This window comes from Chelonoidis abingdonii, chromosome 5, assembly GCF_003597395.2.
Source record: "Chelonoidis abingdonii isolate Lonesome George chromosome 5, CheloAbing_2.0, whole genome shotgun sequence".
NCBI classification, from domain to species: Eukaryota; Metazoa; Chordata; order Testudines; family Testudinidae; genus Chelonoidis; species Chelonoidis abingdonii.
In genome coordinates this window covers 87822700-87843977 of record NC_133773.1, presented here as the reverse complement: position 1 = coordinate 87843977, position 21278 = coordinate 87822700, and the positions used below count along the sequence as shown (strand labels likewise).

The window sequence follows — 21278 nt, the reverse complement described above, 5'->3', positions numbered from 1 at the left end:
GCGCCCGCCGAGCGGTGATGACGCAGGCGTGTGTTGATGTCTGAGGGGATAGTGGCTCGCGCTCCTGACTTCCTGTTTCTGAGTAGAGCCTGGGGCTGAGGGCACCGAACCGGCCAGCAGCTGGGCAGAGCTGCGTTCTCCACCTCGGGGCGGCGGGAGGCGGGCGCTGGGTGGCTCCGGCGCCGCGGAGAGGATGAACTGGCTGTTCCCCCTATACAAGGGCGGTGGCTCCTCCTCGTCCCCCGCGGCCCCGCTCCCCGCCCTCACCAGTCTCCAGCAGCAGAAGCAGCGGCAGATCGAGTCCCTGCGCAGCGCCCATTCCGCGTGAGTGACCGGCAAGGTGGGCGGGAGTCACTAACGTGGGGGGGGAGGGCGAATCACCCTGGAGCCTCCCCCGTTATTTCCCTCCTGGGCTGCCCGGCGTTACCTGCCTCCCCTCTCCCCCCCACCCCCCCGGCGCTGATTCTGCTACGGGCTACGTCTGCTTCTGTCTCCGCGGAGCCCCAGAGCAGCCCCCGCCCCGGGGGCTGGCGAGTTCGGCGGTGCAGAGCGGTTCTGTGACTGTTAGCCCTGCGAAGTCCACTTGGGCCACGAGAGGCAAGCGTGGGGTTCCCTCTCCTGGATCATCGCCAGGGATAGTGCTGGATTCTCCCTGACGTGCAACCTCATCTCCTTCCTTGCCTTTGCACATCTATAAAGGATAGACTCTCCCTCCAATTATTCCTTAAGCGGTGCTGTTAACGACGCAGGGGACCAGCTGTGCCCTCCTTTATTTTGGTCTTCATGAATAAAAAGTAACTAATTGAATGTTGTTGCTAATTTACATGAGGTGGTGGTATCTGTTGCCTTTTCTCATATTGATGCAAAAACATAACCAAAGTGACTAAAGTTGTGACACTTATAAAAGCAGTAATGTGGAGGTAGTTGTACTAGCACAATTCTTTATAAAAGTATAATTTATTCTCTTAAACTTAAGCTGCATCAGTGTGGACATTTTTGTACAGATAAGATTGCCTCCACACTGGGGGGTTTTGCCAGGATAGTTACACTGACAAAACCCTCCTAGTGTAGACACAGCCTTGCAGTGAGAAACTTAATGCTCAGTTTGTTCTCTTATCAAAGAGAAGCTTGTGAGGCATCATGGTCCTGATGTATTAGTACCTTCACAGGTACCTGGAACTGAAGGGTTCTTCTGTTTAGTGGTGAAAGGTATAACAAGAGTCAGTGCCTCAAAGTAAAAGTAGGACATATTCACAGTGAAAGTGATCAACTATTGAAATAAATTCTCAAGGGAACGTGGTGGATGGGTTCAGATCAAGACTATATGACTTTCTAGAAGATAAAATTTAGTCAAACACTAGTTATTTGGCCTCAACACACAGGTAAGCATGAAATTCTATGGCCTGTGTTACAGAGAAGGTCAAACTCGATAATCAAAGGGATCCTTTTAAGCTTAAAATCTATGAATTTCCCACAGTTATGGGATTTAGAATGCAAGTGACAGCCCTAATCTCCAGATACAATTGTTATAACAGTGTTTCTGAACCTATTTGTTTATTATTGTGGGCTGCATATGCAGCCGATAAAGTGTTACCTGGGCTGCAGGTTGAGAACTACAGTGCCCCCCATCCAACCCCCCCTCCTGCTGCTGTGCTGGGCCAGGGGGTAGCCAGGACCCCAGACTCCGACCCTGCTGCTGTGTGGAGCCAGGGATTGGGAGGAGCAGCCAGAATCCCGGAGCCTGACCCTGCCGCTGTGTGGAGTCACGGGGGAGGCAGCCAGGACCCCACAGCCCGACCCTGCCGCTGTGCGGGGCCGGGCAGCAACTCACAGCCTGGATCCTGACCTTAGTGCTGTGCCCACAGCCCAGACCCTGAGCCTGCCATGCGGGGCCAGGAGGCAGCTGGCGAACTGATCTGTGACCTTTTGCACACAGTTGGACTGCATGTTAGCCATGGATTGAGAACTGCTGGTCTATAAGAATCCAAAACTAGGTTTGCCTTGTTATGTTTAAGAATGCACATTTCCAATTAAATTGAAGTCTTGCAGTGCTATAACCCAGTGTTGCTCAACTTGTGGCTTTAGACCCATATTCAGTTCTCATGGTGCTTTCAGATTTGCATTGATCACGTAAGCATTATCATACTTTCAGGATGTGCAAGGGAGTGCTAAACCGATAGTGTGATCTCTTCAAGCAGCTGGCATGAGAAACAGAGGAGAGAACTTTTTTCTCCTCCATCAGGAATGGGGGCTAGGAAAAGAAAACCACACTCTCTTTCAAGCACCAAGAGAGGGGAACAAAGTTAAGTTTAGTAGTTGCAGAGCACTGCTAAATCCTGGTACAATATCCTGATCCTTCATTGTGGTATTACTAATATGTTGAGATACTGCTATTGTTTATTTAAGGTTGTGCCCGCTAAGAGCTAGACTTTCCCAAAACACTCCATAAGGATGGTCCATGTTCTGAGGAGCTCATGGTCTAAGGACAGACAAGTAGACAGAAATTAGGGGAAAGAATGTGAATAAAAATAGGCAAATCATATACAATTCACTGCCCAAAAATGTCATTGATATAGAGTTAAAGTTGACTGGCAATGCCATGCCTTTCCAGAACATTGAGTACAGTTATACTTAAACCTCTGAAAACCAGAAAATAAAGAGTTAAAGAATTGTGCATTAAAAAGGTTTCTAGGCAGTGAATTTTCCTTGATTTTGAGGAAGTGGTGTAGTGAGGGCGTGTGTGACTGGGGGTGCAGAGAAGGAGGCTTCTGGATACACCTTGGTGAGGCCAGGTCTACACGAAAAAGTTAGGTTGACTCAGCTATGTTTCTGTGAGTATGAAAAATCCACACCCCTGCACAAGTTAAGCCAACAAAACCCCTGGTGTAGATAGTATTAGGATGACCAGAGAGCCACTCCTGTTGGTATAAACTTGGCCTGACACTCTGCTACCAGTTCTGCCTTTCTCCCAGCCCCTCAGTGCCCCCAATACAGCTGGAGAGGCCATAGGGAGGAAGGAAAGTAGTAACTAGCTGAAGGCAGTAAATGAGGAGTGGAGAGGAGCAGAGCCCCAGACTCTGCATTCCACTTTGGGGGCTAATATAGAAGGAAGGGGGTCTGTACAACCTTCTGCAGAATAGGAGGGTTACAGAGGTGTGAAGCAGCCCATTTGACTCATTAGGACAGTCTCTGATGAATTGGGCCCTGGAGATAAATACAACAGCAGCGCTTAGAAGTAGGGTGACCAGTTGTCCCGATTTTATAGGGACAGTCCCTATTTTTGGGTCTTTTTCTTGTATAGGCTCCTATTATCCCCCACCCCTGTCCTGATTTTTCACATTTGCTGTCTGGTCATCCTACTTAGAAGTGTGAACTGACTCGTTCATCTAATTGGGTGTTCTCCTTCCCCCTCCTACTAAAAGCTGCCCAAACCCCACTGTAGAACACCAGTTTTCAAGACCTACTCATTATGTTTCTGAGTTTTAAAGCACTTTCAATATTAAAATAAGCTTCTTATTTGGGGTGTGCTATCTGAGGAATCCCTTGACTCCAAATTTGCACCAAATAGTGTCAGCTGATCAGTAGTAAAAATTATCTCATTATAAGAACTGTAAAATTTTGATTCCTGTGACTTTTTTAGGTAGACTATATCTGGGGAGCAGATATGCTCAGATTTGGACCACTAGCCCTATCCCAGACCCCATGAGGCAGAGGAATTTTCTAGGCAATCTGAGTAAACATCTGAATTTTAGAACACTTGGAAAAACTGGCTGTAAAACAGTAAACTAGCCTCAAATTTAACTTTAGCAGAGCTACTGGCCAGTCTAATTTATACATTGCAAGTTTGTACACGTCAGCTTGATTCATTGTAAGCAGCTTAGTAGAGTGGAACTTTAAATGTGGATAAGACAGGAGCTTTGTGAAGTGGTTCAGGGAGGTTGTATCATGCCTAGGGAACAGTGCAGAGAAAGGCATGGAGGTGATTTTGAGAGAAGCTAACAAATGGGCAAACAAGATTGGGAGCACTGGCAGAGCAGAGAGAACAGAGGACAGTGCAAACCTGACACAGAAGGAGCAAAATTACATAGAGATTTGAGGTGGCGAGAAGCTTAATTTCCATGTGATAGTAGATAGAGACCCATTATGGCGAGTTACATAATTAAACTGATGGGCAGTGAAGATGAGTTTTTGGCTGTGCTTTATATGGACTAAAGGCATACCCTGCGTATGTTTCAGAGGCCAACAATGAGAATGTTGCAATTGTCAACTGTTAAACACAGTTTCAGAACATCTTTTACAGTTACTTGTTTCATGATGAGATTCCACTTGATTAAATAGTGGCCCTTCAGTGTGTATCACTGCTCTGTCCCCTAAAGATGACCTTGAAGCGTATGATTGTTTATCCCCCAAATTGCAGACTTTTCTATTGATATCTGTGCAGTTTCTATGGGAATGACTGTTTTGTCTTTAAACATTTCTACATTATTTATAATCAGAATATTGAAGCACAGTTCCTGTGCCTGAGAACCTGAAAGTGAAACTAACTAGAAACAGGTCAGAATGACTAATTAATTTAGATTATAGAGGTGGTAGTGCAATAACAAGAGATGAATAGCTTTCTTTTATTAGCAAACAAGATACTTTTAGCAACACAAGTAAGGCATTTTGTTTTAAATATGACTTCTAGTTTGAAAGTGTCTTTTATATATGTGTGTATTTCATTTTCCCCATTCATCTCTCAAAAATGACATGCTATGGGTTTATCGTACTAGATTAAATTTCTATAACTCTTAAAATAGACTATAACACAACTGTGCAAGAATGACTCTTTCTATAGCTAGCTCACATAGCTCTTATGTAATGCTTCAACTACAGATAAAATATGCTATATAAAATTCATCTATTATGCCAAAGCCGTAGCACATCACTTTTGACAGGCTAATAGGAAAAGTTTCAGTGAATTGATGAAGTGGGTATTTAATTTATCATAAACTAGGACAAAAAGTTCACACACTTCTTAGGGTATGTCTACACTGCGAAGTTGTCAACAAAACTTTTGTCTTTCATGGGTATTTAAAAAAGCCCCCCCACAAAAGACAAAAGTTTCGCCAACGCAACATTCTCCTGCCAACAAAGCTAATGCTGCTCACAGGACTGTTAAGTATTTTGTCAGCAGAAGTGCCGACAAAGCGCGTTTGATCATGCTGACTTTTAGTGACAAGGCTGTGTCGACACAGCCTTGTCATTAAAAGCTGCATGGTATAGACAAGCCATTAGCCTTGTTGTTTCAGTCTGCCTGGCTGCACACTGAAACAAAGAGGAATCTGTTCATAGTATGAAGATTATCTTTGCAATTAGAAGGATTGATTACGTTTTGGGGAAATGGAGATGACATTAAATTTACAAAGCCTGGATTTTTGTAGTGCCTTTATGTACACTTTATGTAATTTTATCTAGGTCAGCATTCTGTGAAGATGTTAAGTAATTGCAACAATTTGTTTTCTTTCATTTTTAACAAGTACTGTAGAAAAACAAATCAAAGTAATGTCTGTAAGCTTGTGAATGTTGTACTTATTATTAATTGGACTCTAACAATTTTTTCCTTTATAGCATTGCCGAAATACAGAAAGATGTGGAATATAGGTTGCCATTCACCATAAACAACCTGACAATTAATATTAACGTGTGAGTAGCGCAAGATCTACTTAAACACAACTTTAGGAACTTAAAATCTTGCCTTGTAAATAGTAACAATAATAAAACTTAAGGCCTCATTCCTGCAAATGCTTACAGATGTGCTTATCTTTACTGTACTAGTAAATACTCAAACTTAAGCACATGTCATATTTTCAGGCTCAGTTCCAAAGCAAGCCTGCATTTTTTCACCAAAAGCTAAGTCACATAAAATGGCAAGCAGTTTCTAAAGTTTGAATTGAGTTACTAATAGAAACTTTTCTTTAATTCTTTTTATTCTCTGTACTAAAACATCAGTCATACAAGATCATTATTTCAGTCATCTTTTCTACTGTAAATTGAGTTTTTTACAGCGTTTCCTTTGAATTTGCGTGCTATGGTCACTGACCCCCTAGGCTGTTCTAGTTGCACATTTTTACTCCTTTAGTCTAGAGCATTTGCTCTGGTGCCTGGTCACAGAGCCTAATTCTCCTGTGGTTCCCAGGGCATTCCCCTTTTCTCTCCAAGGACCTGTCTACATGGGACATTAGTGACAAGCCAGGGTGTGCATCTGTGGCACACTAGCTTGCCACATGGTAATGTCCTGTGTAGACCCTGTTCCAGTGCACTAAAATTTCCATCGTGTACTTTCACATGCTGCTGTTTTTGACACAGGAGTATGTATAAGTGCATTACCAAACTTTTAGTGCATTGGAGGGTCCACAGTGCAAGCTATAGATTCACACCCTGGCTTGCTGCAGTGTGTCTCCTGTTGTAAGCAAGCCCAAAGTTTGTATATTGCAAAACATCATGGAGGTATTTAAGCCTATTTAGCAGCACTTGAGAGTACAATCTGCTCTCTCCTTTTCTGAGTCCAATTTCCCTCCTCAGTACCATTTAACATTCTGATTAACATTCTCTTCCTTTTATAAGAGATATGCACGTTTTTTTTCCTGCTGTTTAAACTGATCTGATCCCAGAAAAGAAGTATTCAAAGAGGTCACCATTCATATTACTGACTCATTACTGACTCTTTTCCCCCCACAAATTTAGTAACATATCTGAAGTAAAAATCCCTCTTATACACTTCTCTCTGTTTCAATAGTTTTTCCTGTTAGAAAGTAGGAGTATCTGATATGTTTTCTTAATGCAACACATTCCTAATAAGACAAACTTATCGTAGACAGTTAAAAATGCCAATAATAATAAAGTATTTTTGTGTTTACAGCTTGCTTCCTCCTCAGTTTCCTCAGGAAAAACCGGTGATCAGTGTTTTCCCACCAATAAGACATCACTTAATGGACAAACAAGGAGTATATGTGGCATGTCCATTAATAAGCAATGTATGTATAATTTCCCTAATGGTTATATAACAGGTTTCATATATATATATATATAGCACTCTGATTTGTCTAGTACATCTAACAACAAGTTACTGGGAATACAAAACTTAATCTATATATGCTTAATCTATATGTAAAAACAAAGAAACACGTAGTATTCCTTACTAATATCCCAGAACAATTTCTGTTGCACTACTGTAAGCTTCAGTGACTTGGACGGTTACTGTAGGGTTTCTTAAATATGGATAGCACATGGTGCTATCATACCATGTGCTATCCATATTTAAGTCTGATTTGCAAAAACTTCTTCCTGCTTTGTTGTGAAATTGTTGTAATCTAAAATGAGATTACTTTGCAATTTACTGATGCATGGAACATTAAGCAGGTCTTGAAGATGTTAGCTTTCCCAAATAACATGTCTTTCATTTGTTTTCTCTGCCAGAACAGGTATATATCAAAGTTGTTTTACTACAGTTCATTTAGTGGAAAATTCTTTCTAGGAAATTCCCAGTCATTTTTGGATACTTTGAAATAACAGAGCCAGTTTTGTAGTTTGGCTCTATGAATGGCTTTTTGTTTCAGATTAATGTGTTAACTTATTGAGTTTTCCGATGAGCATTAAGTCTGTTTAGTCATCTTTCTGTCAAACAATTTCATATATAGATAACCCATATCTGATAATGGAACATAGACATAGATTTTCAGCAGCTACTCACAGCTCAGGAGACTTCAGCTCTTAAAGATATGACTTATTAAAAACCCTAAGGGCTTGTTTACACACATTTTGAGTTACCACATTAGCTATCTGTTTCTGCACTGTTACACAACCTTCTAATGTGGATGCAATTATACATGAGTTATAACTCATGTTTAGGCATATTCATATGATATTGCTGTAATGATGCGGCCTCTGCGGGACACAACTGAGAGTATCAATTCAGGACAGATTGCTTAGAACAGGGCAGTTATAGCCCAAGGCTGGGTTTCCTTTACTATTAAGGCACGCCAAACCAGCCAAACAGAGAGGACTTTGGTCTAACCCCACTGGCTAACCATAAGTCATACAAGCAATTCCCTTAGACACTCCAGTTTCCCATTATCACCCCCAGTGGCACTCGTTATGGGGACGAATGGTTATGAAAACCAATATCTCAGTAAAAGAAAGAAGGTTCTCCCACTCCCAAGGACCAAGCCCCAAATCCAGATCAAAATATAAGTCAGATCATACACACAAATCACGCTGTTCCCAGTTCTTTAGAATCTAAAGGTTTATTCATAAAAGAGAGAAATATAGATGAGAGTTAAAATTGGTTAAATGGAATCAATTACATACAGTAATGGCAAAATTCTTGGTTCAGGCTTGTAGCAATGATGGAATAAACTGCAGGTTCAAATCAAGTCTCTGGAATACATCCACAGCTGGGATGGGTCATTCAGTCCTTTGTTCAGAGCTTCAGTGTAGTAAAATTCCTCCAGAGGTAAGAAGCAGGATTGAAGACAAGATGGAGGATTTGCAGCTGCCTTTTATAGTCTCTTGCCATGTGTCTTGTGCTTCCTTTGTTCCAAAAATAAGCTACCCAGTGCATGGCATGGAAAAACCTTAGAGTTCTGTCCATAGGCATGTCCCTGCATGCCTTGCTGAGTCACAAGGTATATCTGCCTTCTCTCAATGGGTCAGTTGTATAGCTGATGGTCCTTAATGGGCCATCAAGCAGGCTAGGCAGTGCTGATGCCAAATTGTCTTGAGTGTCACCCAGAAGCATAGCACAAGTTTGAAATACAGACAGTATAGAGCCGATATTTATAACTTTAAATACAAAAAGATACATGCCTACAGATAGCAGAATCATAACCAGCAAATCATAACCTTGTCATAGACATCTTACTTAACCTCCTTTGTACAAGATTTGGTGCCACTATATGACCTTGGTTGCAACAATGATCTATACGGTCACAGTTTATGTCAGTAGTGTCACACTTGCATTCAAAAGAAATCATGCACTCCTTTTTGCTGAGCTTCTGTGGTACTTTAGGAGTGCTAAATATAATATGGATTTTGTTCTCTACCAGTTCACAATGCACTCTGACCTTGGAAAAATTATTCAGAGCTTACTGGATGAGTTTTGGAAGAATCCTCCAGTTTTGGCTCCTAGCTCAACATCATTTCCATAGTAAGTATACATAAAGGTAAAATTGAGAGATCAGACCATATTCGAATGTGTGCAAAACCTGGACAAGTAATTTCCACATTCATTGTTAGATTTTCTTAGGAAATGTATGAATGTAACAATATGTCAAGGAACAAACTGAAAACAATTAGTATGTAAATTAGTTGGAGGAGAGGCAAAAAGTTAAAAAAAATGGTTGTTTCAGACTGGAAATGTTTAATTCAGCCAATTGATAGGCATGGATCTGTCCACTTAGGGTCAATTTTAAAATGATATAGTTGGCTTTCCTGTATTATCATGTTAATTTGACTTCAGTGCTTTTATGTTTCTGAAGATTAATGAATGTGTATCAGTAGCAAAACAAGTACTTCAGGCAATTATTCCCATAAGCATTTTTTGTTCCTGGATGCCCTGCTGATGACCTCAGGATCTGAAACTCCCAAACTTTAATTCATTTGAGAATCTGTCAAATAGATAATTAGATTAAAATATGCATAGCAGGGCCTAGACACTATAGTCTTGTCCATACTTTAGAAATAATTGATCACTGACAAGCAGTGTCATGCAATTTTTAATTAAAAAAGTTAATCATTTCAGAAACTGCTTAAAAACTTTATCTGTTGCTGATGCGCTTAAGTTTTGTAGGGTGAACAAACCCTAATAAACGCTGCAACTCCATTTTTTGCAAGGGCTTCTCAGTGGAAACCAGGTTTAAATTGATGTTTCCACAAACTTCTGAGAAGCATAAAATTTGAGTTTACATTTGCAATTGGCTCTACATCAAATCTGAGAGCATATAACTTTGTTTTTCAACTCTTTACCGGGATAGAGAGAAAATTGAACTTACTTAGAAAGTTTTTCATAATGAAGTATTGTATAAATAGCAACATGTGGTAAAGTATCTCTCGCAGAATTATCATTTTTATTATTCTCACTTTTATTATTACTTTTGAGATAATAAATACTTGTGTACTACTTCAGTAGCTCAACAACCGAGTACCTTGCATGTGCGCTAGTAATTTCAGATGTATTCTTGAAATATCATAAATGAACAGTAAACAATTAGTTGCTGATGGTAAATTTTTTGTTTAGTCTCTACAGTAAACCAGCTGGAATGCCTCCTTATACTCCTCAGGGTTTTCCATTTCTTCCTCCATACCCGCCACAAGAAACAAATAGATCGATAGCTTCTGTGCCAGTTGCTGAATCAGGTTACACTACAGACAAACCCGCTGCTCCGTCCTATGGCTTGATCACAGACCTGCCATTACCTGTTCCAACAACAGAAGCACTATTACAGGTTTGTATGTGTAGTGAGATTTATCATGTAAGCAGTCTACACCTACATCCCTCAGAGCTAGTCCAGACATTGAATATAAATCCTTCTCAGGGCAGATGTGTGCGGAGGCAACCATTCTTGCTATGGCAAGGGCTTTTAGATGAGATTAGAAGCAAAAGAAAGAAATTACTATCCAAAGTTTAAATGATGCTTTTAAACTTCTGTTCAGGTGGGCCAGAATGGTTTCACTTACAAGATGCCTGATGTTCCTGATGCATTTCCAGAGCTCTCAGAATTAAGGTAAGATCTTGGAGAGAAAAAAGTAGTTACTTTGTGGTAATGCATATGACAATTACTGCTTGAACTGGAAAATATTTTTTTTTCTTGTTGCTAGACAGCCACCAAAAAGTTTCATTAGGAGAAAACAGTACTCATATTTACCATGACTTCCTTAGTTTCTGTAGGTTGCTACATATCTTATTAACTCAGTTTTTTTTCTTGCTCAGGATTTTTTAATAGAAAAATATATTGGGAACTATAGGTCAATGCTGTCTTACATTACTCTGACAAATTAAAAAAGAGTCTGTTGCTGTATCCTTCAAACTGTTTTCCTGTGCATCACCAGGCACGCAGTAAGTGTAACATCTGGAAAAAGATGGCAGGAAGACATATACTGTATTAAGGCAGCTTACAGCAGTCTCCCATAGAAAAGACGTCAACTTTTGTGAATATTTATAACTTACATTGTAAATACTAACCAGATCAGCCACACCATCACCGATTCATTCACCTGCACGTCCACCAATGTAATATAACCAATGTAATATATGCCACAGCATATATGCCAAGCAATGCCCCTCTGGTATTACACGGCCCAATGGACAGTCTCTACGAAAAAGGAAAGATGGACACAAATCATATTAGGAATGGCATATACAAAAACCTGTAGGAGGAACACTTCTCCTCTCCTGGCTCAACAATAGCAGATTCTAAGATGGCCATCCGTGCACAAAAAAACTTCAGATCAGACTTCAAGAAAATGCTGAGCTTCAGTTCATCTGCAAATCTGACACCATCATGCTCAGGATTAAACAAAGACGGGAATGGTCCTGCCAATTACAAACAGTTCTCCTCCCTGTTTCACACTCAACTCTGCTTAGACAGGGCCTCAGTCCTGATAATACCTTACCTGGCGTTATCTCTAGCCTGCTTTGCTGCCCTGGAAATTTTCACTACATGCATCCAACGAAGTGGTAGTTCACCACGAAAGGCTATGTCCAATCGTCAGTTAGTCTATAAGGTGCCACAGAGACTCTTTGCCGTTTTTAACAGATCCAGACCTAGCTGCGTACCCTCGATACCTACTGCATAGAACCTTGACTGACTGACTGTTATTTTAAGCTGTGGCAAGGCATTAACAGTTAGCTTTAACTGGAGAATTTCCTTCAGACTTGAAACAGCCTCCCAGGCCAGATATATTTGTCTGAAAGAAATGGACTCCTCAGTTAAATTAGTCTCAAACAATGAATTTGCTCACCTCTGATGTCCTACTCTTAACCCTTGTTGTAATAGTTGACTAAACCAAAAACTCTTTCTTGTAGAATGCAAATCAGTGGACCTTTCCTATACATTTCCAGGTTTGGCAGGATGAACAACAGATTCTGAGGGTTTCTGGAAACAGAGAATTCCTTCTTAAGGGTGTTTCAAAAGTTATGCAGGCTGTCAACAAGCAGTTTATATGTGAGGCTTGTAAGCACTACTAGCATATGTTTGTATATCGCAAAGGGGTTTTGTTTTGTTTTCATATGTTTAAGAAATATTGCCAGCAAGTCTGAGCCTTCCAAGATGACTAAAGAGAAATGTGGACTCAATGCATCATCTCCTAAGCTTTTCCAAAGGGCTCCAAAATTTGCCAACAACATTATGTTTCTAGTCTAATTTCTCAATTTGTGTTGCATCAGAACTAGATAACACATTCAGGAGCACATTAAGGAAGTAAAGATTGCAACCAAAGGCACTAATACACCGCCTTTCAATGCCTGTCGTCCACTGCAGATGGTAGAGTCCAGTGCAAGAAAATATAAAACAATATGGCTTCTTTGCTGGAGGAAAATAAATCCCAAATAAGTTGCTAGGTCTCATTTTTGATTGGTCTTTTGCTGTATATCCTTTTCTTTTTTTTAATCCAGTATACCACAACTGACAGATATGAATGAGCAAGAGGATATTTTGCTGGAACAGTTTGTGAATCTGCCACAGCTGAAGCAAATCATAATGGATAAAGATGACTTAGTGAAAAGCATTGAGGAGTTAGCAAGTAAGACTTCAACATATTTATAACTATGGGTGTGTTTTCAGAACCATGGTCTCTTAAAATTAAACAGCTTATTTATTTTACAGAAAAAAATTTACTGTTGGAACCCAGTCTAGAGGCAAAAAGGCAAACAGTGCTGGATAAAGTAAGTGAATAAAAATAAATTTTCTGGAAAAGAAATAGCTGAAATGTTCATTGTTTTTTTAAGAAATATTTTTCCCCCCCAGCATGAACAGCTTACTCAGATGAAAGCCACCATTGAAAAGAAGATGCAAAGGCAGCATGAGCTTAGTGAGGTATAACATTTTTATTTTCATGTTGTCTTTTGAATAACATTCTACAAATTATGGACAAAAGTTTATAAAAATTTTCAAGAATATTCTTCTGGCCAGATTCTGCTTTTGTGTGAGTGTGCATGGCTCCCATGATTTGAGTAAAGTAGAGCTACGTAATATTTCTGTGACAGTCAAGTTGGCTTAAAAACAAAACAGAAGGTGGTAGTACAACCAAGATTCTGTTTCACATTCAGTAGTACAGTAGCAAAAAATCTGTCAGATGCTGAGTGATGGTGCCATTAGAATTGTTCCTGACAAATTTGGTCAATGGCAGGTATTGGGGAGAGAGACTGACCAAAAAAAAAAATCCATTAACTAAGCCATTTAGCAAGGTGATTTAATCAAACTCTTCGTTGTGATGGGAGTAGTTGTAACAAACTAGTTGATAAAATCAAAAACATAGTCAAAACCTAGCTAAGAGTTCTAGGCCAGGCACTATAAACTTACTTCAGGGGAAAGAACACCAGGGCTGAAGTCCAGCTTAGATCTCCACATAATATGTATAAAAGTACCAACTATAAGTAGGTCATTCTCACTTAATAACATCAGTATCACAGTTTAACAAGACTTGACTATTTTCAAGTGCAGCTAAAGTGTGTTATAAAAATAAGAGATGTGGACAGCGTAATTGGCTTTGAGCCTAGCTGTATAAAGAAAAGGTAACAGGAGTTGGTTAGCTTAAAACTTGGTTTTGAGCTGGCATAAAATTTTTCTTCTTTGTCAAATTGCTGTTTAGTCAGGGAAAATACCAGTATGTTCAGCTTAAACTTCCCTTTGTCTTGATGCATTCAGTTATTTGTTTCACATAGATACCAATTTACAGATAAAGCATGTTGCTGGGACCAAGAGAATAAACTATTTTTTATCAGGATTCCTCCTAGAAAAATAAACTAAATTATTCAGTCAGTTGTATTCCAAAGGTATCTGAAAGCCATGATTATAAAGATTTTGTACTTTCACCTGGCTCCACTTACTCAGGTTCATGACCAGTCCTTAAGTTTCAGGCGTGAACTTCAAGTGTGAAGCCTATTGATTACTTTTTATATTTTGCTTTAGAGCATCTTTTAATAATGACTTCTAGAAACAGTGATCTCAAAGGTCTTGGGGACCCTGCAGTCAGATCTATGAGGGTGGGCTTAAACAACCACACACAGCATCACTGAAATCAGTGGAGCTCTGCATGGGTGTAAGGGTAAGTTAGCCCAAATCAGTTACTCTGCCAAATGTCGTCTTCATTCTGTGTTCCTGTCTAGATTTTTTTTTTTATCAATGTAAACATTCACTGCTTCCTGTAGGTGGCAAATTTCTAAGTTGCGTAGCAGTCTTAAGATAGTACAGTAATGTTGTCTCCCACACCTATTAAGCTGTTTTCATGCATTCCTTTATCTACCTTGTGTAAAATAGACATGGTTTTCAGTGATCATTTAACATTAGCAGGAAACTTTTTTTCCTCAGAGTTGCAGTCCCAGTGCTTTGCAGGCCAGACTGAAAGTAGCTGCTCATGAAGCCGAAGAGGAGTCTGACACTATTGCAGAAGATTTCTTGGAAGGAAAAATGGAAATAGATGACTTTCTTAGTAGCTTCATGGAAAAGAGAACAGTATGTAATATACGCTTGAGCTGAAATGAATTGTACAAGTGGAGTGTGTGAAACCAGTATTTGAGTGATCACTTTTAAGAGTGGAGCAATTCTGTGATTCAGAATGCTAGATTCTGTGATCTGCTGCACACTTCTTAAAAGTCTTAACTAGTTATTCTGATTCTTCCAAGATGGCATATCTCGTATAGCTTGTCAGTAACATTAGAAATGGTTTGTAATTTTGTAAATTCACTCACGTACTTGAACTCTAGCTTATTCTTGTATGTGCCTTCTATATACTCCTTTTTATTATGCTCACTTCCCCTAATCTTAGAAGGTACTTTGTGGCATAGCCCCTTGCATCTCTTGTGGTTTTGCCTCACTCAGATAGCAGTGACCCTGTAACTTACTTTGCTCTATGTTTTTGTGCTAAACTGTAAAGGGGAGAGGGTGCACTGATTTTTTTGTCAATGAAACATAATGTCATTGTTACAAGGTGGACAGAAATGCGTATGCATGATGAAGTGTAACCTTCCATCCCATTTTTTGAGCAAGAGCAATGAGATGTATCTTTGAGTGAGCCAGGTAATACTTAGTCCTGACTCAATGCGAGGGACTAGACTAGATGATCTATTTAGGTCCCTTCTAGTACTACATTTCTGTGATTTCTCCCACCTATAGTATTGTCCTCTTATTCTTGCACTGAAATAAGGAAGAAAACCAGTTGAGCAGTTTTAAGGGGGGAAGGAAGGGACAGGCTGTGTAGAATAATCTGCTGTGTTGAGAGTTTCAGCCTCATAACTTTTAAATTTCCTTAACCCTTTAAGGCTGAAATAATAAGGAATAATTAAAATGGGTAGTTTTAAAATATGGTTCATGATCACTGCATGTGCTCTTGGTCTCTGTTCTTGTTTCCTGCAGATAAATCATAGTGAAGTCATCTAATGATACTGTAAATATTTTCCTAATTAGTTTTCTACATAAGCAACTGCTTCAGGAGTGTTCTTGCAAATAGGGGTGAATTTTGGTGGAATTGCTGGTAGGGAAGTGGTCCACAGGTCAGTCTCTCTTTTAAGATTCCATGAAATAGGTAACTTTTAAACTAAAAAAGAAAGAAATAGGGATTGGGTGTGTAGAATACAAAAATGAAACACAGCAGGTTATTCTTTTCAGAGCTAACTGGTCCACTTTTTGTGTTTTAGATTTGCCACTGTAGAAGAGCCAAAGAGGAGAAACTTCAACAGGCAATAACAATGCACAGCCAATTTCTTGCTCCACTATAGGTAAACTGCTACATTAAGGCAAACTCCCACACACTTTGCATTACCTTCATAGCACTTCCTCTGTATTTACCAACTGCAACTGTTATGTTAAAATTATTAGTATTTCCTATAACATTTCTTGATGTAGATCAATTTCAAGTCAAAATTCCTTGTTTGTTTCTATACAAAGGAAGGAAATAGTTGGTATTTTCAAAAAGTGTGGGTTGGGGAGAACATCTACTTCCTGAAATACCTATTTGTAACTGGGGGGAGGGAAGGAGCTGCAAAATAGCTTTTTAGGCGGTTAAACTGTCTAATTATAGAAATTTTTGTCTTCATAGACTTTCCTGCAAACTAGACCTGCCAAGAGAAGAGTGAACAAACCCAATAAAGCACATTTTCTAACACCTATTTGCAAATAAGCATTTCATCATAAATGGTTGTATTTATAGAACAGATTGTATACAGTGCTGAGACTGTTTTGTACAAATTAGAATGACTCTTTATATTCTCATTTTATTCAAGAAATCCTTCTATTGCAATCTTTGCACTAATATTTCTTGTATTTATTGTTGATACTCCTTACCATATTTAAGTTCCTGCTGCTATCCTGCCATTCTTTAGAGATTAATATCTAAATGTGTAACTTTGGCTAGCTTTGTACATTTTATAAAACATAATTCATACCTTTTGTATTTTGAATTTGAAACATTTGCTTGAGTTATTTTATGAAGACCTTGACGATGGTGAACTTTGTAGGGAGGAGATTGGTAACGCTTTTTATAATTGTCAGTGAAATATCAGACTTCCCTTCCTCGATGCCAAAAATGTTCAATGCCAGTTTATTTTTATTTCAAATAATATCATACTAAACGTTCCTGCATCCTGTTGGATAAGTAGAATTAGTTTAAGGAATGGATGCTTTGGAAAAATATTATATCAGCAGTCTGTAAATATACTATCTATTATGCTAAGAGTACAAATGGACTCTTCATTCTGAAGTGACAGGGCACCCACCACTGAAACTAGCTACAGAGTTTTCAGCCAGACATCATCTTTCATTTTAAGCAAAACCAAAGGAATTCGTTGTTGCACAATATAAAAAGAAAAAAAAATCAGGCCACCTTTTTACATAGTTTTTGTGGTGTTTCATCTGAGGAACTCAAAGCACTTTACAAGCTTTAATTCTCAAGTCCCTTGTGAGGTGGTAGTTACCTGGATTCAATATACAAGGAAACTGACTTTTCAGTAGCTGTGCAGTGAGTCATGGTAAGGGCCATGAATAGAACTCTTATCTGGTGATTTCTAGATCTTTGTCCTTTGATCACTAGACCTGTTTGTCAGGTGCGCTTCCTTTTAGGGGAGGGAATATATATTTAATATGCATGAACTGCAAATTACAAACAAAGGCTCCATGATGTTCTACAGGTGAAAAATGCAACCCTAAGTACATTTAAAAAAAAAAAAAAATTTCTACTCTGTCTTGCCACTGTACTGAGTCATGAAGTGAAAGTACAGATTCTAGAGAAATAGATATATTTGCTACATCTTGAATTTTGGGATAGATTTAGTTACTGCACTTCTCTGTTTTATTTCTATCATAGTTGTAACTTTCTTCAGGAATCTTGATATTTTTATCTCTCTTCCCCACACCTCTTCTGACAAGGTGAAGAGAAGCAGGGTGGAAATGCATTAGACTTTCTGAAAAGAGAACTTTTTTCATGATCTTGAGTCTGCAGCTACACTGCTTAATCCTGTCAAATCTGACAAGCTAAACAGGGTTAGACTAGGTCAATACTTGAAGGTTTCCTACCAGTAGGTGTCACTCTAACCTCTAAGTCAGTACTGAATTGAATGCCCCCAGCATTGTGTTAATACAGCCACTGTGTTTCTGGAAATGCTGTTTTTTTGGGCTTGAGGTAAAAGTTAAATCTGACTCTTCGTAGTTACTAAAGATCCATTAGCACTTCTTACAGGTGTAGGAATATTAACCCCTATATGCTGCCCAAATTTCAAATGGGTAATATTCTTTTTACCTAAATTACATTGATGGGTGCTTTTTAAATTCATATAGTTACCTGGCAGTTTTATTTAGGAAAACTTATTCTCTGTGCTTTGTACTGTGGTGTGCTGTTTTAAACAGCTGCTGAATATGGTGGTGGGCAAAGTGATCCCTGAGAATAGTTTCAGTTTGTAAACCAGATAGAGATCTTGCAGGATGAGCAAGTAAGAAACTATATGGTGATTATATTCCTTGTACCAATTAAAGCATTACCCTTAAAGATGATGTGTACATTTTAATCCTCAGACATTTGAACACTGAAATGTACAGCTGGGAGAGGTTTTGCCTCAAAATTTTTTTTTTGCTGAAAAATGCAGATTTGATTCAGCTAAAACAATCGGTGAATTTGGATTGATCAGTTGGGAAGGGGCACCCATCAGAAATGTTGAAACAGTTCACTTCAGCATTTCTGGAAGTTAAATGATTCAACTTTTGTTTAAGAAAAATATTTTTTTAATTTCCCTCTATTTTTAAAAAACCTCAATCTAAACTTAAATGTTTTGGATTGACACTGTACTTTTTTTTAATATTAGTTTGCCAATAATTTCAAAACATTTTTGTTTCAGGCTGACCTGGAACTTCTTTTTTTTTTTTTTGCACCCGCACCAAATATTACGTTATTTGTAGCCCTCAGAGTATTTTCTACACACTGATTAATTAAAATATGTGGGTGTGGCTTTCAAAACAATAAGTAGGTCACATTTTCCCTCTTCCCTTCCCTTGTTGTGCATGTACATTAAGTAAATTTACTGCAATTCCACTCTGAAATAGCTGTTCCATTGAGAGTGCTGGAACATGGAGGCTGCTGTTGGGCCTATGGAAAGTCTGTTTTCTATAATATTGCATGTTCTAGGCCTAATGAAACTTCAGGAAACGCGTAATACAGTATTAGAGAAGACAGACTAATGCCTGTTGACAACCTGCACTGCATAGCCTCACACTTTGTGCCAAAGTGCATACAGATGTATTACACCAAGTGAAAAATAGTGATGTTCTTTAATTTGCAAACTAGGAACAGAGGACCTAATTTGTCATAGGTATTCCTCTACTTTAGTTGGTTACTTCTGTACTGCAGTAACTGGTTTAATTTTCTCTGCTGCTGTTTAATGGTAACTATCTTAGTCCTTGACTGCACTGGCGCTTTACAGCACTGCAACTTTCTTGCTCAGGGGTGTGAAAAAACAAGTTACAGCGCTGTAAAGCACCAGTGTAAACAGTGCCCCAGCACTGGGAGCGCGGCTCCCAGCGCTGCAAGCTAATTCCCACGGGGAGGTGGAGTACGTGCAGAGGTCTCCCAGCGCTGGCGCCGCGACCACACTCGCACTTCAAAACGCTGCCGCGGGAGCACTCCAGTAGCAGCACTTTAGAGTTTCGAGTGTAGCCAAGCCCTTATATTAACTTCTATCTCAGCAGTAATATTTTTTGTATTTAATGTAAATCTCTATCCTTCTCCTTTGGATCAACTGACAGCTGAAATGCGAGCTGAATTCTCTGTGTAGAGGTCATAACACTTCATATATTGAAAAGATTTCTTCCACCTGCAGTATAAAGCAGTGGAGTCAAATACTTTCCTTTGGGAATGTCTCGTATACAACTATAGCTGGCCGACAAGATCTCCCACTGGGATTACACACTCTTGAAAGGGGCCATGTTAACATCTATCATATACTTCCCAATCTGTTTCACGTTCTTTTATTCTAAAGTGAGGTTGATAACTATCAAATTTCAACTCTATCCACCAGCTCTATGAGCAACAGACTTTATTAAATATAAGCAGATTGTAAGTTTCTAGCTGGGTCAGCTGCATAACCATATTATAAACAGGTTTGGAATTAATCACATGGTTTTTTGCTCTTCAGATGCTCCTGTAGCTGTACCACTTTGGACCTTGGCCAAATACAAGTTAGAAACAGGGCAAGCAACAGTTTCTTACCAGTCTTCATTACTGCTTCCTTTTAAAGATTTGGGAATATGTCCCTTAAGGCTCAAAAGTAAGTCTGACTATAAACCTTGGGGAAGAAAGGTAGTTGTGTATATGTACCTGACTGACTAGTGTACATTGTAATATGTGAAACTCTATGAATAAAGCTTTTTAAAATAATCAGTCTGCTAGTCTCTGACTGCAGGACCTCTCAGTGAAATTGGAACCATTTATCATGTTTCTTAATTGTATTAGGTGTAATATATTCAGTGCTGGACCAGCTGTTTTGTATCCCTGTGGCTGGTGCTCAGATAATGGCACTAGAAAGCTTCTCCCACACAACCAGTGAATGTGGAAGTCAGCCTGATACTGGGATAAATACTTACTCAGGGCCAACATGCCCAGCCCTCTGTACTGAATTACTCTGTCCCTCTTAAGTCTCTGGACACCATCAACTCCCTGTGCTTCCTTCAGAAACTAGTTTCAGCTGAGAATTGGCTAGTACTATGGTGTTAATCAATGGTCAAAATTACTGGCTTTCACAGCTCTCTTTATTGCCTTTGTAAATGACACATCTGACCTCCCTTTAAAGATCAAGAGCATGATGACAATTTATACCTTTTGTCCTTTGTTAGAGAAGTTAGGATGCATCATATAGCCCTCTGTATGTGTCTGTGGAAACTAAAGTGCATTCAGCAGCTAATGAAAGTTAAGTAAATGAAGGCGACAAATATTGCCAGCCACTAGAAAGAAAAACCATATTTGAGCTCCATCCTCATAACTGCTGAATAAACAAATGCCTCATTGGATTTTCCTCCAGTGTACATCCTTTGTATCTTAAACAAAAAAAACCTGAGAAGATCTAAATTAGAGTTGATCTGACATCTTTTCTTCTGCTGGCAAGTTAGCAAAGTTTAGTTTAAAATTGAATTTAATCTTTTGTTGTATATACCCCATCTCTGGTTATGTCTTTATGGCAATCTAGGTCATCAGCACCCAGGCTTGCCACGTGTGAGTGGTCACACCCAAGTTACTGGATCCACATTAGTAGTGCACTCACCCATGGAATGTGCCAGAACTCCTGGGGATATAGCCCATAGTTCTCAGTGCTGCAGTAAGCCAGGTCACTGTGATTCTTTCCCAGTGAATTGTGGGAAGGCAGTGCAGGCCTATAAGCACTTGAGTGGTGTGGCCTGCACATTCCCTGCAAAACTGGTGGGTTACTAACCAACACGTAAATAGCACAAAGGCTTTAGCCTATATCCCAGGACTAGCCAGCTTGCTCTAATGTAAATCAACATCATGCTTGGCTGAGAGATTTTTGTGGAGAGGAGCCAGGTTAA

At 39.3% G+C, this 21278-nt stretch overlaps 1 protein-coding gene across 2 annotated transcripts; it reads left to right on the top strand.

Moving 5' to 3' along the window:
* The first annotated feature begins 1 nt into the window (after nucleotide 1).
* Nucleotides 2-20115, top strand: VPS37A (VPS37A subunit of ESCRT-I). 2 transcript variants are annotated; one of them, XM_032770068.2, is made up of 12 exons: nucleotides 2-324; nucleotides 5611-5685; nucleotides 6902-7016; nucleotides 9087-9187; nucleotides 10277-10484; nucleotides 10693-10763; nucleotides 12653-12780; nucleotides 12864-12922; nucleotides 13005-13073; nucleotides 14568-14711; nucleotides 15893-15973; nucleotides 16294-20115. In XM_032770068.2, exons 1-11 carry the CDS (start codon nucleotides 194-196, stop codon nucleotides 15971-15973), a joined length of 1182 nt encoding a protein of 393 aa, XP_032625959.1. In that variant the 5' UTR covers nucleotides 2-193; the 3' UTR covers nucleotides 16294-20115. The 2 variants fall into 2 exon arrangements, with proteins under 2 accessions (XP_032625959.1, XP_032625960.1); XM_032770069.2 differs by lacking the exon at nucleotides 5611-5685 and having other exon boundaries at nucleotides 57-324.
* The last annotated feature ends 1163 nt before the right edge of the window (nucleotides 20116-21278 follow it).

Excerpts from the sequence above, each read along its gene's own strand:
- VPS37A (XM_032770068.2), top strand. The coding sequence starts at position 194 with ATGAACTGGCTGTTCCCCCTATACAAGGGCGGTGGCTCCTCCTCGTCC. Across the intron at positions 12,923-13,004 it reads GGCAAACAGTGCTGGATAAA|CATGAACAGCTTACTCAGAT; the intron begins GTAAGTGAATAA and ends TTTCCCCCCCAG. Across the intron at positions 14,712-15,892 it reads GCTTCATGGAAAAGAGAACA|ATTTGCCACTGTAGAAGAGC; the intron begins GTATGTAATATA and ends TTTGTGTTTTAG.